Source organism: Rhineura floridana, chromosome 9, assembly GCF_030035675.1.
Source record: "Rhineura floridana isolate rRhiFlo1 chromosome 9, rRhiFlo1.hap2, whole genome shotgun sequence".
In the NCBI taxonomy this organism is placed as follows: domain Eukaryota; kingdom Metazoa; phylum Chordata; class Lepidosauria; order Squamata; family Rhineuridae; genus Rhineura; species Rhineura floridana.
Window position 1 is genome coordinate 39,034,112 of NC_084488.1, and position 15,925 is coordinate 39,050,036.

Consider the following 15,925-nt stretch of genomic DNA (forward strand, 5'->3'; position numbering starts at 1 on the left):
TGAACAGGGCGGTTCATGATAGATGCTATTGGAGGCCGCTGATTCATAGGGTCGCCATAAGTCGAAATTGACTTGAAGGCACATAACAACAACAATAGAATTAAGTATTTGCAGAGAAGGAGAAACTCTCCATGCAGTGCGGTATGGGTTTCAGCTTTTTGTAATTCCCAAAGTGGGTATAAAGAGACCTTGTACATGTCCTGTAGGATTATCGCCCAATTAGTTTGCTAGACATTTCTTCTAAGCTCTATGCTAGACATCTTCTGAATAAATTAGAAGATTGGGAGGTAGAAACACAACTTTTTTATCCAGAACAGGCAGGGTTCCAAAAAGAACATAGTGCAATAGATCACTGTGCCATTTTGAAGGCCCTTATTCAGAAATATACAAACGGGTATACAAAACATCTTTATGTTGCTTTTATTGACCTTTCCTCTGCCTTTGATTCCATTGACAGGCCTCGATTATGGGAGAAATTAGTTAGGACAGATATTGATAAGCACCTTCTTAGATTAATTATAGAATTATATACCGATATTACAGCTAGGGTAAGAATGGACCCACAAGGGTCCTTGTCAGACCCCATTTTATTGAAGAGAGGAGTAAAACAGGGCTGTCTACTTGCTCCCTTTTTATTTAATTTCTATATTAATGATATTGTAGAGGCCATGAAGTCACAAAGTTTTTTCTCCCCTTCGCTCAATGGACAGACAATCTCAATATTAATGTATGCTGATGACATGGCTCTTATTTCTTATACTGAGATTGGCCTCAGAAGATTATTGGCCAGACTAGCTGTATACTGTGAAATGGAAAAATTGAAGATAAACTACAACAAAACTAAAGTAGTAATTTTTGGCAAAAGTAATATTAAACATAGATGGACAATTAATACCCAACTAATTGAGCAGTGTCCCTCCTTTAAATACCTGGGCATCACCTTTCATAAGTCCCTTTTGTGGAAAGTACATTTATCTAATGTCTTGGTAACTGCTCAGCGAACAGTAGGTGCCATTTTGTCATTTTTCTATGCTAAGGGAGGACAATTGGTAGCCCCTGCACTTAAAATATTTCAAGGCAAAGTGATAGCCCAGATGTTGTATGGGGTTGAGATCTGGGGGTGGGATGAGAAGGTCATAGCCCAATTGGAAGTAGTCCAAAATAACTTTATAAGGAAGATCTTGGGCCTCCCCCAGGGTACCCCTGCTGCCTATTTAAGGATGGAGGTAGGACTACCTTCCATCGCTGTTAGAGTACATCTTGCATTGTTGGGCCACTATAGGAAATTAGAAAACCTCCAAGAATCCCATCTTGCCAAACTCTGTTTTCTCCATTACACAGCTGGAAACCAGTGGACCAAATTTTTGTCACCCATTTTACAAACATATTCCTTACCATCTCTGGGAGAACTTAGTATGTGGAACACAGAAAATATTAGAAACTGGCTTTTTGAAAAGGATGCTAACAAAGACGCAATGGTGATACAATCATCCAAATTTTCAGCTTGGTACTATCATTATAAAAAACACAGAAGGCTTTCTTAATATCTGGTTAACATAACCAGTGCGCCACTGAGAAGGGCTTTAACATCCCTTCGCCTGCAGACCATGCCCTCTGCATATCTTGAAGGGAGGTTTCGTAAGCTCCCTGTCGAACAACGCCTCTGTCCTTGTGGCATTGGTCAAGTGGAGGATGTTATCCATTATGCCCTCCACTGTCCAATTTACAATGTGATCAGGCCCAAATTACTAATGGTGGATGAACTTAAGGGTTCTGATGTCGAAAAACTGAACTATCTTCTTGCAGATGTGTTTCCGACTGTTAGCAACCAAGTCGCTACTTTTGCCCTGCTCTCACTCAAACTTAGAAAGAAATACTTAAGTTCTTAGTTGTAACACTGGTTTTAGCTTGTTGTAATCCTTTTTTTCCTCATATTTTTAATGTTTTTTCATTATCTTATTGTATAATTTTATTTTATTGCTTGAATGTTGTTGTATTTTATAGTATGTTATTGTATGTTTATGTTATGACTTGTGGTTACAACATTAAACTTTACTTACTTACTATGTCCTATAGGAGACCCTGTGCATGCAGATTTGTTCACAAACACTATTGAATGCATGTAGGTCAGAGCAAAATGGCAACAGCAATCCTGTCTCTTTCCAGGCATTCCTATATCTGACATGTTTTGTAAACAGGTCTATTTTTGAAAATATTTTTTGGCCTTTCCCCCCATGAGTTGGAAAACAGCTGAGGGAGTGATTTTGGTAGACAAACGGCAGAAAAATAAAGAGTTAACATCACCCTGCTGCTCTTTTTATTCAAGTTAAGTGTTGTCTCTAAGCTCAGTATGCATTATCTACTGTATATTTTGGGAAGTTTTTGTCTGTTCACTATGTATTTGGACACCTTAAGATATTATAACCAAATCTGCTTCAAGGTTCTTGAGATCCAGGAGCAGGTTTTCATCTATGTTTGGATGTAATTGGACATTTTGAATCAATATGGCAGACTGAACCTGTAGTGATTTTAACCACTGATTTAAAAATACTTTTTTCCCGTTTCTTAAGAATCTCTGAGCAACACCAAGTACAAGACTGTGTGTGTGTATGTATGTGTGTGTTAGGGCAATGAATCCTGCCACTGAGTATCACATGTAGTCAAGCTGAATGAGAGAGAACACAGTGTTGTCTTAGTAACAGTGGGCATCTCCATATTGGTAGCAAATACAAAAAATCTACACAGGTGTGGAATTCTCTACATTCTTCCAAAATGAATAGCTGAGATAAACTAAGAAAGACAATAAACTATTCATCTTGACTATAACAGATTAAGGTTTATATAGTGCACAGTACTTCAAATATCTATCAGACCACAATTAAATTGTGCTGTTTGTCAGTGATTATTGCAGATATTGAAATTAGTGGTAATACATTGCCAGCAGTTGCTGGCATCCGAAGCTTTCAGAACACCCAGGAGAATTCAAAATGCATTTTAGCTCATAGTGTCTTGCAAACCTGAAAATCTGGACCTCATTCAAATGAAAACGTTCCCATTCTAAAGTTGCCAAAAAAAAAAAAAAAGAGGCGGAGAATAAACCTGAAAAGTATACCAGCATATAGAGATGGGGGAGAAATTTGTTTCTGTGTGCACTTGAATTCAAACCTACATAATATGCACTTCCTGAACCAATACACAAACTGAAATGAAGCTATCCTTTGAAATCTGCATTTCTCTGACTTTTGTGATGCAGTTTTTCAACCAAAAAAAGTGAACAAAAATGCATATATTTGGGAAACGTGCACAAAAGTGTGTATATTTGTAAAAGTAACATGTAGTACTCCATCGAACTATGGGAAATTGCTTGCAAAAAGTGTTAATTAGGCAAAACGTGTATATAATGAGAAATGTGCATGAAAATACAATTTCTTTGTGTAGAATTTGAAAAAAAATCACAAAGTGATAAAGGAATGGGGCAAACTGAAGACGATTCAGAGAGAAACCAAAATTGGCAGGTTCTTCCATCCTGCTAGCATAAATGCTAATGTATACAAAAGTTCATATTGCTTTATTGCTAAGCCTTTAGTGATGATTGAGAATTTGTTCCATGAAAGAAATCTCAAGGATTTGTGTCACTTAACTCATTCTTTTCTTCAGCTGAGTTCCCAGCTCACTTGTGAATAATTGATTTTTGTAAAATTAGATGCAGATTGTGCAGTGCCTAGATCTGACCTGCTTTGTCCAATGCAAAGTAGACTGTCAAGGATGATAGATCCTTGTCAGATCAAGATCACAAAGGATCCTTGCCAGCTTAATAACGGACAAATGTAGCACCCAATCTGATGGGCTCTGTTGCCAAAGCAATGGGCCATAGTAATAATACTGGGATCTAAATAGCACCAGGCACTGTGTACTTTCATAATATCACCTACCAATATTCCCCACCTCCAATCCTGTTTTTGCTCTCAGTTTTGTACCTTAGGTCCAGTATTCTTGTAATGATTATCTTTAATACGGTCATGTGGCTGACACTAATGTAGTCACATTCATAAAGCATAGATATTTGTACTTAGAACAAATCTACAAGGCTACCAAAAGCTTCTTCGGCGTCCTTAACTCTGTTTTAAACTTTTAAAACTTGGGACAGCATAGGAATGGCTATTGACTTTTTTCATAGACATTGTCAGGAGAGCGTGGTGTTCCGTAGGGAGTCTCTGGGCTGCCCCTTTGTTGGTCCAACCAGAAAGTGATGCAGGTGGGCATCTGGAAGGCAGCAATGTGATGCTAGAAACCTCAGGATGCTCACTGCAATTGTATAAACGATGAGCTGTGGGCCTGTCGGAGGCAGGTCCTGGATTTAGCAGCCAGGAACCAAGGGGGAACAAAGGAGAAAAGGAAAGCAGAGAAAAGACACAGGGAAGCAGAACAGGCAAGGAAAGCAGAGAAGAGGGAAATGAAAGGGGCAAAAAGAAGCAGCTTTGCCTCAGAGAAGGCTGAAAGAAATATGGGGAACAAGGGAAGAACAGACAAGGTTCTGGGGCTAGTGGTGAGCCAGAAAGGGTGGTAAGAAGGGCTACTGAAGTCAGGAAGGGATCACTATACTACAGAAAAGATAGAAAACTTTGGCTGGGCCAGAAATTCAATTCAGTTCACATTTAAAGCCGAATGTATCAAATCCACACTTTCCAAAGCAACATGAGAACCAAAATACAGTTACCCGTTGAAATTCGCACTTACCCAAATTTTGCGGTGTCATTCTACAACTAAGCAATGTTTACAAAAATGCATATATTAGGGGAAAGTGTGCTTAAAATTGAACATATTAGAGGAAATAACATACAAAAATGCATTATAATGGGATCAACTGCTTGCAAAAACATGTTTATTAGGAGAAATATGCATTAAAATGCTGAATAATAATAATAATAATAAATTTTTATTTGTTAGTCGCCCATCTGTCTGACTTAACAGACACTCTGGGCGACTTACACAATATAAAATACAATTTAAAACATATTCATACAACAGTCACCATATTAAACAACAATACATCTAAACCACCCGTTAGTAATACAACATAATAGCCTAACCCACCCCAGAAATCCCGTAGGCCTGCCTGAATAACAAGGTCTTTAAGGATCGACGAAAAGCCATCAGGGAGGAGGCATGTCGAAGGTCAAAAGGAAGCAAGTTCCAGAGGGTGGGGGCCACGACCGAGAAGGCCCTCACTCTGGTCCGCACCAGCCTAGCTGTTTTCACCGGTGGGACCGAGAGAAGGTCTTGTGAGGTCGATCTTGTTTGGTGGCATATTTGGTGATACTGGAGGCATTCCTTCAGATAAACTGGGCCAAAACCGTTTAGGGTTTTAAAGGTTAATACCAACACCTTGAATTGAGCCCGGTATACAACTGGCAACCAGTGTAGCTCCATCAACACTGGGGTGACATGATCCCGGCAACGGCTTTGCCTTATTAAGCGTGCCGCCGCATTCTGTACCAGCTGCAATTTCCGGACCGTCTTCAAGGGTAACCCCACATAGAGCGCATTACAGTAGTCTAATCGAGAAGAATTTTAATGAGGATTTCTTTAAAAAGAAAAATCATAAATTGCTGCGGAAATGTGGAAAACCAAATTTAACATTAGAAAAATGAAAAACCGAGAAAACCGAAATTAACAGAGTCTTCCATCCCCAAGAGGTGGGTCATGTGATGCAAGGGGTGCCCACCAGGGGTGTCTCTAAAGGTAAGAGGCAACTTGGGGCTCTGAGGATCCTAGAGGCCTTGAATGTTGGGATAGTCTCCTGGTCTCAGACTTTAAAAGCTGATCAAATCTTGATTGACTGCTCAGAACTTCTTTTTATAATACATTTTTATTTTGGAATTGTCATAAATAACAAACAAATCAAAAAGAATACCCCACCCAATAGGTGAAGTATACAGTACTGAACCTCTGCAAATAGGGTAAAGCAAGTAAGGCAAATAATTTCGCACCCTCTTTCCCACCCCCATATTCACTGTCAATGAATTTATGTGAAATCTATGGAGTCTCTTAGATCCAAATAATCAAAGCTGAAAGAGTAAAATTGACATATCCAACTGCAGAGGAAGAATTAAAGTTTATCCCATAGCCAAAGAAAAGCTGGCAACATTTCCAAGGATTGTCTGTGTAATGTAATATAATCTATAAATGGGCATCAAGCTGCAGAGAAATCCAGTGGCTTAGCCTGTCCTTTTGCTAGCTTTAATACAAAAGTCAGTTTTTCTGATGTGGAGATACTTTGTAGCCTGCTTGTCTATGCCTCGCATGTTAAGACTATCCTTATATTTCCATCCTCTGGCTAGCTCCATCCTTGCTGTCAGAAGCATGAAAAAAAATCAAAGACATATATGTTAAGTCTTCAGTCCCTCTCTCCCATATATTATGAAGACCCAATTGTGGAGTAGCAATGTTGACTTGCGACAACATTAATTTCTGTAAAAACCAATGACCAAAACAATGCAATTTTGGGACAATCCCAACACATATGCATATATGAACCTCTGCTCCCACAGCTGCTCCAGCAATTATATCCTTTAGAACCAGTAATATATGCCAGAGGCAAAGGTGTAAGATATCATCTACAAATCCATTTTAGACTATTCTCTCTGTTTTAGATATTGATTTAACTGGTTGTCTGTTCCAAACATTTCTCCAAGTATCCTCAAACATTTGTCCTTCATTGCAGCAAAAGAAGTAGGCATTTTATCATTTAATAAAGAATAGATATTTGATAAAGATCCTCCGTGGAGCAGAGTGGTAAGCAGTGGTAACGCAGCCGAAGCTCTGCTCACGGCCGGAGTTCGATTCCAACGAAAAGAGGAAGTTGAATCTCCGGTAAAAGGGGTCGAGGTCCACTCAGCCTTCCATCCATCCGTGGTTGGTAAAATGAGTACCCGGCATATGCTGGGAGGTAAAGAAAGGCCGGGGACGGAACTGGCAATCCCACCCCATATATATGGTCTGCCTAGTAAACGTCGCAAGACGTCACCCTAAAAGTCGGAAACAACTCGCACTATAAGTGCGGGGACACCTTTACCTTTAGATATTTGATACCCAACTCCTAGTGCTGTCCTCAAATTCCAGCATTAGATGCTCAAACCTAGTGAGTTCTCTTTGTACAATGCCTCACTGCTTCTTGACTACTTAGAGCACAATCTAACTCGCATTTACTTCAGGCTGTGGGGAGATGGATGCAGTGGACCTCCAGCTGATTCGGCTGGGTCCTGGCTCAGCTGGCTATGCCAACATAAATCTCTCAGCCCAGCTCAGCCTGGCTCAGCTGAGGCTCGGCCAGCTCAGATGAGACTGGCATAAGTGAAGCCACTGTAAGCCATCGAAAGTCCTGAAAGGGGGCATTCTGGGGGCATGCCAGGGGAGGGTCCAAGGTGAGAGAACTTAGGCCAAATCTAACTCGTGTTTGGAGTGCTCCTTCAGGTCCTAGTCTAGGCAAAAGTTATATCAGGAAAAAGGCTGGTCTAAGAAAATAAATACAATAGAAGTCAGTGAAGAGGCCTTACTCCCTGGTAGGGGTATTTTACTTTCTGGTTCGTGCATGCAGCTCCCAGCTCAGCTGTTGTTCAGCCAACCCAGAAATTCCTGAATGGCAATTGGATGCAGCAGAACTTTACACTGGCTTTGCTTGTGCCAGCACCAATTTGCTGGCTTCCTCTGAATTGGAATGCTCTGTTAGAAGTCTTGCTCAAGTCCACCTAGATCATTTCCTGCCAAACTGGCAAGGTCCACTTATAGCTCCTGCCACAGAGTCACTCAGCTGAGTTAACCCACTAACGTGACTGCTGCTATCACAGCATACGACTCTCTTGGCTGAGCTACTAAAACAGAGCCTTGTGAAAATGGTTAAATAATGTAAAAGTGTAAGACCTATTTTTAGACAGGAAGAGATGTTGCAGTACATGTGCTGTGTGCCAAAATGTACACTCTGGATTTGAAGCCATTCACATTCTCTTGTATGGCCACCCACAGTACCAGATTTAATTTGTTAATCAGAAGTAAATCCCACAGGCCCCTGTCACATAATTAAAACTTAATATGCACATGGATTTTGTTTGTACAAGTTAGGCTTATATATAGAACCTGGATTCTAAAATAGATATTTCACATCAGAGGGAAATGATATCAACTGTAAAAAGAATAAAACTTACCAAGAATACTTGGAATTCATACAGTGTTTCTGTATCTCTTCATTGCTGTGTGCCATTTTAGAGGGCAAGTTTATAAGCTGGTGTCCTGACCAAGCTCCAGTCATGCAGAGCTGAGCCAGGAGCTAGATGGGAATTTGCATACTGATGGTCTGCAATGGTTGGTGTCTATTTGCATGGCATTACTTTTAATTTTAATTAAATTAATTAAATGTAAGGCACATCTGAGAGTGCAATCCTTTGTATATTTACTCAGAAGTGAGCTCCACTAGTTCAGTGGAGCTTAGTCTTAGGTAAGTATGCATAGGATTGCATTCTGATATAAGTAGTTATATGTAACTATGTACAACTAGTTATATGTGTGTAGCTAGAGATGGATTCTAAAACCTGGGCTGGACCTATCTAAGCAATTTATTTATTTAAATGTCAGCGTTGTTTCATGGTTGCCTACAACATCTTCAAATGGGCTATCAACAATATCTAATTGCACCATCACCCAGAGTTTGCACTGATTATTCTTTTAATATTAGCACTGTTACATAAGCAGTTTTTTAGGACAGACAGACAGACAGACAGACAGACAGACAGACAGACAGATAGATAGATAGATAGATAGATAGATAGATAGATAGATAGATAGATAGATAGATAGATAGATAGATAGATAGATAGATAGATAGATAGATAGATAGATAGATAGATAGATAGATAGATAGATAGATAGATAGATAGATCTTGGGATTTTCATAGTAAAGGAAAAGAATTTCACTTGGGAAAATGTGTGAATGGATAAAAGAACTGAGTCAAACTGTAATATGTGCACATCAGTTTTGAACTACCAGCTAATATTTATCCTGACTTTTCAAGGGAAGCTATACTGGAGATAAAACTAGTGTTGAACGGGGTTACCTAAATGATGATTTGTGTTATGGAATCAATCTAATAACAGGTTGGTTATTGGTAATAGCCTACCACTTGGTGGAAATAGTATTTTATTAAAATTAAAGCCTGCTGTTTTTTTAAAAAAAACCTTCTTTTGGGATTTCCCTCACTTCCCTGGGATTTCCCTTCACTTGTTTGACCTACTGTGGATTTGGACCAGGAGTGGGGTAGGGAATTCAGACTGGGAGGGGAGGATTTTTTTCTGCCTGAGTGCCACATTACCTTTGGCCAGCCCTCCAGAGGCTACATGCCAGATGTGGATGGGGCCAGAGGCAAAAGCAAGCAGAACAACAAATGAACATTTTACCTTTGTGCAATAGGCTAGATTCTACACACACCCCTCTCTATCCTCCATCCAGGGCCTGCAAAACGCTTATTAGAGTTCAAGAACACATACTAGTTGGGGGGGGGGAAACACCCAAGGATAGCAAAAATGTACCAGTATGGGATGTAGCTGGGGAGGGACCTAGCCTGAGGAGAATCCCTAGATAGAAAAGCTTGGAGGACCAGATTTGGCTCTTGAGCCTCGGGTTCCACACCCCTGGTTTAGACAGTGGCATGGAAAACAAGTCCTGGGAGGAAAGGTTGAAGGCAGCGGTAGCTGTGATGTCAGTGGGGCAGTGGATCTGCTCTGGGCTTTAGTCTGACCTTTCAAGGAGCTGTCCAAGGTGCTTTCAGCCTTGACTGGTTGAAGGTTCTGGATATGTCTAGCCTTGAGACAGGAACACTGAAGAGATGAGTACATCGTTGTACTCTACATATACTTAAAATGGCCGTCACATAGAAGAGGACTCGGACTCGATTTCTGCTGCCCCAAAGGGGAGAACTAGATCAAATGTGCTTGTTATAGGAAAATCGATTTTGGTTGGAGAAACTTCCTGATGGTAAAAACTGTTTGATAATGGAACTAGTTACCAAGAGGGATGGTGTGGGCTCTCCCTCGCTTGGAGGCTTTCAAGATGAGACTGGGCAGCTTGAGATGCTCTAGGTTTGAATTGCCTGTAATAAGCAGGGAGTTAGACTAGATGGCCTACAAGACCCCTTCGAGCTCTATGAGTCTCTGGTTCTGTGAACTTCTGTTCTTAGAAATTTAGCATCTAAGGCTAGATCTCTGCATGCCTCAGAAGAAGGTGGGAGAAAATATTGTATGACATTAGATTGAAGGAAGGAAGGTTGTGGTGAGGATTTGTTATGCCCTCGTATATAAAAACACCCATACCCAAAAAGTAAACAAACACCCAACTTCCCTGCAAATAGAAAACTAGCACAGCAGAGAGTGAGTTAATATTCTCCCCTCGATGCATTTTTAATATAGGGGAGCATTCAAAAATTATATCCCACCCACCCACCATATCTGCAGCCCAAAGTGAAACAGCCCACTGTATCCTTTTAAGCCTTGGATGCCTCCCTCTGCTGCATATGTAAATATGTTATTTCTGTCATGTGTAAGAGCTGTTTAAGAGATGCATAAAGTTGGGAGTTCAACTGGAACGTGGTTTGGTTAAAAAACACAACAACCCTACAGTAGTTAATTGATCACTTTTTCCATGTTTCTTTTTCAGGCAATGTCTTTGTTGTCAGCCTAGCCATTGCTGACCTGGTAGTGGCAATCTACCCATACCCTTTGGTCTTGACATCTGTCTTTCACAATGGATGGAACCTGGGATACATCCACTGCCAAATCAGTGGGTTTCTTATGGGCCTGAGTGTTATTGGATCCATATTCAACATTACTGGGATTGCTATTAACCGATATTGCTACATCTGCCACAGCCTGAAGTATGACAAGCTGTACAGCGACAAGAACTCCTTGTGCTATGTTATTCTTATCTGGGTCCTAACATTTGTTGCCATTGTGCCCAATCTTTTTGTCGGATCCCTTCAATATGACTCCAGGATCTACTCGTGTACCTTCTCCCAATCGGTGAGCTCTGCATACACAATTGCTGTTGTGTTTTTCCATTTCATGCTCCCAATAGCCATTGTGACATTTTGCTACTTGAGGATATGGATCTTAGTTATTCAGGTTCGGAGGAGAGTTAAACCTGACAACAAACCCAAACTAAAACCACATGACTTTAGGAACTTTGTCACCATGTTTGTGGTGTTTGTACTCTTTGCAGTCTGCTGGGCTCCTTTGAATTTTATAGGCCTTGCTGTGGCTGTCAACCCAGACACGATAACTCCCAGGATTCCAGAGTGGTTGTTTGTTTCTAGTTACTACATGGCATACTTCAACAGCTGCCTTAATGCTATCATTTATGGACTTCTGAACCAGAATTTCAGACGAGAATATAAACGAATTATTGTGACAATTTGTACGGCAAAAGTTTTCTTCCAAGACAGCTCAAATGATGCAGTCGACAGAATGAAAAGCAAGCCCTCACCACTGATCACAAACAACAATTTAGTGAAGGTTGACTCAGTGTGAAAAGAGAAACCTTGTTACAGACAATTTATAGACACTCTGATGTACAACACTCAAATGTCAGATCTGTTTGTTAGCTTCGTGGTTCAGGCTCTGCAATGAAAAGTTGATCCTCTAACGTGCAAATGCACTCAGATGAGATTATATGTACAGTATTTTTGAACCAAAGTAGCAGTTTTTAACTTAAAGATCCTCCTATTGCACTACATGATGTGTTGCGTACAGTGGACATGATCCTATCAAAGTTAAGCACCTCAGACCCCACTGATGCCAGTGGGATAGTTAAGCATGTAGTGAATCTCTCCCTTTGAAATTAATGGGATTTAAGTGTTTTTCCCCCCTTTGGTTGAACAATTCCCAGTAATTCATTGACACACAAATATAGGCTATTATAGAATTAAAGAACAAATAGTTGTAAATCTGTTGTTTGGTTTAGATAAGCACTAGGGATGAATTGGAACTAATAGAAACATATTACTTGTATTTTTTAAGAAATAAAAGCACCATCGTAATCTTCCTAAACTATAACCAAATGCTGCAGCAGCATAAATACATATAACTAGTAATTTTACAAAAGGTTCAAGGTGGCACTGGTAAATTATCAGAGTATACACAGCGGTAAACTATAGGATAGCAAGTTATTAAAAAAATTAAATTATAGGGAAACCCTAACGTTAAATTATCCAGGATTGATAAGCAACAAAATCTACATAGCCACTCATGTGTGTGTGAGGAAATTTGACAGTGAACACTGAAGTCACCAAGGATGAAAGACCTTTGAAGCCCCCTTATTAAGAACGGTGAGTCAGGTGGGCCACTGAGCCTCTCTTCAAAAATAGAAAAATAGAAGTATCTTCTCAGTTATAATATGGTTATTGCCTGGTAAAATGAGCTTTATGAAGTATTAAGTTCAGAGATATGCATACTAAATTGATTTTGTTGCTATCTCTTTGCTATAAATACCTAGAGGACAGTCAACAGATGAAAACAGAACTAGCTGTTGGAGAAAGAATCTGTGACTTCTAGTTATAACTTCCAGATTCATGCTGTCCCACAAATTTCTGTTTTCTTTTAGGCTGATAAAGAAAAAAGCCATATGAAACACAGGTGTATGCAAACAGATAATTTTCAGTTACTGACACTTTGATAAATGAGAGGTTAACTGATTAAACCAAGTCATAAGAGCCCTGCTGGATCAGTCCAAAGACCCATCCATCCAGCATCCTGTATTCACAGTGGCCAACTGGATGCATCTGTGAAGCCTGCAAGCAAGACACCAGCACAACATGACTTTCTCTTTCAGATTCTACTTCCTATTGGATATATTAATATGTTTAAAAATGTCCTTACGTTCAGTGGAAAATATTACAGCCTTACTTTTTAGGGCCAAACTACACATGACCTTAACTGCATTGTTCTACCCTCAAGTACAGGGTCCCCACCCCCAATTCTCAAGGCAGGGTCCTTAGTCTGGATTAGACTGGGCCATTCACTGTCTCTCAGCTTAACGTATTTTACAGGGTTGTTGGGAGGATAAAATGGAGAAGGGGAGGACCATGTATGCCACCTCGAGCTCCTTGGAGAAAAGATTAAATATAAATGTACTAATCATCATCATCATCATCTGTAATTTGCATGGCAAACAAAACAAACATGGGAGTTTTTTCTTGCAATACAAATCAAATCCTTGATTCAGATTGGGGCCACAGTATGTGTGGGGGAAAGGTTTAATCCCATGCTAGGGTCCTAGACTGGATTGGGGGTCCATGCTGGCAATTTGTGTTTGTGTGTGTGAAGGATCTGTACTCAAGGGCAGAACGCTGCAGTTAAGGTGACATATAGTTTATTCCTCAGTCACCCACTGATCTGTATCTTCAAGTATGGTCTATGGTGCTCCATATTAGTTCAAACCATTTCTAGGTCAGGCAGCAAGGGGGGTGGATTTTGACTTCTGTTATTGTAAATTGCAATTGTTAACTATAGCTAAACAGATTGATCAAATCACTTCTATATAATATAATCTCAAATATTTGGTTTCCAACACTTTAGATACAATACATTTTAAAGCACTAAATATTCATCATATTCTACAGAGCTCTGTAAGATCTAGGAATGCAATCAAAAACATCTATGTCCTGAGGCATAATGTTACTGTACAATTTAATGTAGCTCTTGCAGCAAGTCATACATACTTGATAACTGCTACATACAACTGAAAAGGTGTTTTGTCTTAAAACAAGAGCATCATGTTGTTTTTAGCTCACTTTAAGTTTGCAAGGGAATTAACAGCAACCTTTCTAGGTCTGAAGAAGCTGGTCAATGCATTTCTCAAGACATTTGACTCACCATTGTTTACATTCTTACCAATCAAACCACTGTGTAAATAATCAGTGCTCTCCTATCGTGACATCATGTGGTATGACTGACCAAGCAAACTCTATATCACAGCTTCCTTCACTAAGATTCCATCCTTAGAGGATGCTTAGTTGTGTATTGGCATTGCTTTGTATGTAGTGATATCAGAACAATATGCCAGACCATCTGATTTTAATAATATAAAAGAAATACACTACTTAAATTCTTACCAAAATCTTGCCTTACTTAAACAATATTATGATTAATAATAAAGTAATGTATCTGACAAAGTAGCTTAAATGTAGTTTCAGTAGCCTGATTAATATTTAGTATCTTTTTAAAAAGAGTTGTTTTTTCCCTTCCCCTGTACAAACTGGTAGATGAAATTGAAGAAGAAAATGGACATGCTCAGAGTAGCATATATCAGTCATGTAGGTTATTGGAGGAACTAACAGTGCAATCATATTCATGTCTTAAGCCCTGTTGAGTTCAATGGGATTTGCTTTCATGTAGGGGAGTATAGGATGGCAGCCTAAAAAATAGATATTTTATTATAATTGTGAAACTATTGTTTGCTATGTGCAATATATATATATTGCAAAAGGCCAATATTTTGGAGAAAAGGTCAGTTATTAAAATGGTTAGCATTTTTAGATCTGATATTTTAAAATATTTGTATTAAATATAAATCCCCAGAAAGTATGCATGTTGGTGATGTTAACAACCTGCTAAATAGAACAATAATTTTTAAAGACATATTCTATTTTCTTTGCTTGAGTGTATGTTAAAAAATGGCTCCCAGTTAATGCATATGACCTACTAATGGATTTCTTTTTTTAAAAAATCCTGAGTTATTTTTAACTACTTTCCCATTTGAAGATTTTTCAGTTACAAAAGATCAATACATTAACCCATATTTCATTAACTATTCACTTACATATTCTCTTTTCAGAGCTGTCAGAAATCAAATTCATTCAAAGTATTGCACAGAATATATTATAAATTATGTATCACCTTTTTGAACATGCTTTAAATTTGTTTTAATTTTTTTTTAGGGGTCAGCATCTATATAAACACATGATGGAATCTAGCAGGCCTTTTACATGTCTCCTTTCTCGAATCAGCTTACGCTTGAAATGGGAACCCATTTTCCAAGAAATCATCCTGTCATCTGTGTGCATAACAACTCTAATTTGTCCATTATAAGCAATTCAAACCATTGCAGCCTGTAGTGGTACAATCTTCCTAGGACAGTGTTTTTCTTATTATGTTTGAATTGGCTCTGAGTGACTGACATTAATATGGCATAGGGTGTTTCAAGAAATAGGGCTTTTAATAAGAGCCAAGTCTGTTGTAATACCTGCAGCTCACATGTGTGAACCCCAAGGGTACTTGTGCTAGTCCTAGTGCTCATTGCTTCTAGTCCAAATACATCTTTGAGATGCTACAGTATCTGGTTTCAGTACACAGCTTCACTGAAATGTCTGTTGGGGTGTCAAGAACCATTACCCTGACATCATTTTTTGTGTGTAAAAAAATGTGTCCATTTTAGCATAGATGGCACACTGTCCCAAAGTTACAACTGAATGGCATTCTTCAGATCAGAAAACCTCATCTGTGCATATTTTTTTTTTTGTAACAAAGAGCATTGAAGCATTCTGAATGGTTGCTGGACCAGTTGCTTCCTATTTCATCAACTTGTGCTCAGTGTGCTGTTATCCCGTTTTCTTCCTTATTAGTTGAGAACAGCAGGCATTTAGCTCGTGCTATTATTATGGATCAGGGTGCTCAGGAAAACACCTTTGACTTGTCATAAGCATGATGAAATCATAGCTTGCTGATCCAAGACATTTGATAGTGGGAGGTAATTGTCTCCTTTTCGTTTTGGCATATGAAATGTTCTGCGATGGCTGCTTTTAAGAGAGTACATAAATATAAAAACAACAAACTACAAGAAGGCTTAAAGACTACATCACAACACCCGCCCAAACTGCATTCAGGA

The 15,925-nt window shown here is 39.2% G+C and overlaps 1 protein-coding gene across 3 annotated transcripts in view; it reads left to right on the forward strand.

The window, feature by feature from the left end:
• Positions 1-15,339, forward strand: part of MTNR1A (melatonin receptor 1A) — a 107,493-nt gene extending 92,154 nt beyond the window's left edge. For 2 of the 3 annotated variants that reach the window (XM_061583903.1, XM_061583904.1), the window contains one exon: positions 10,703-14,657. In XM_061583903.1, the coding sequence (XP_061439887.1) occupies positions 10,703-11,571 (869 nt within the window). In that variant the 3' untranslated portion in view covers positions 11,572-14,657. Of the gene's footprint in view, positions 1-10,702; positions 14,658-14,978 lie in introns of those variants that run through there. The other variant, XM_061583905.1, reaches the window with a different exon arrangement.
• Positions 15,340-15,925: the final 586 nt, after the last annotated feature.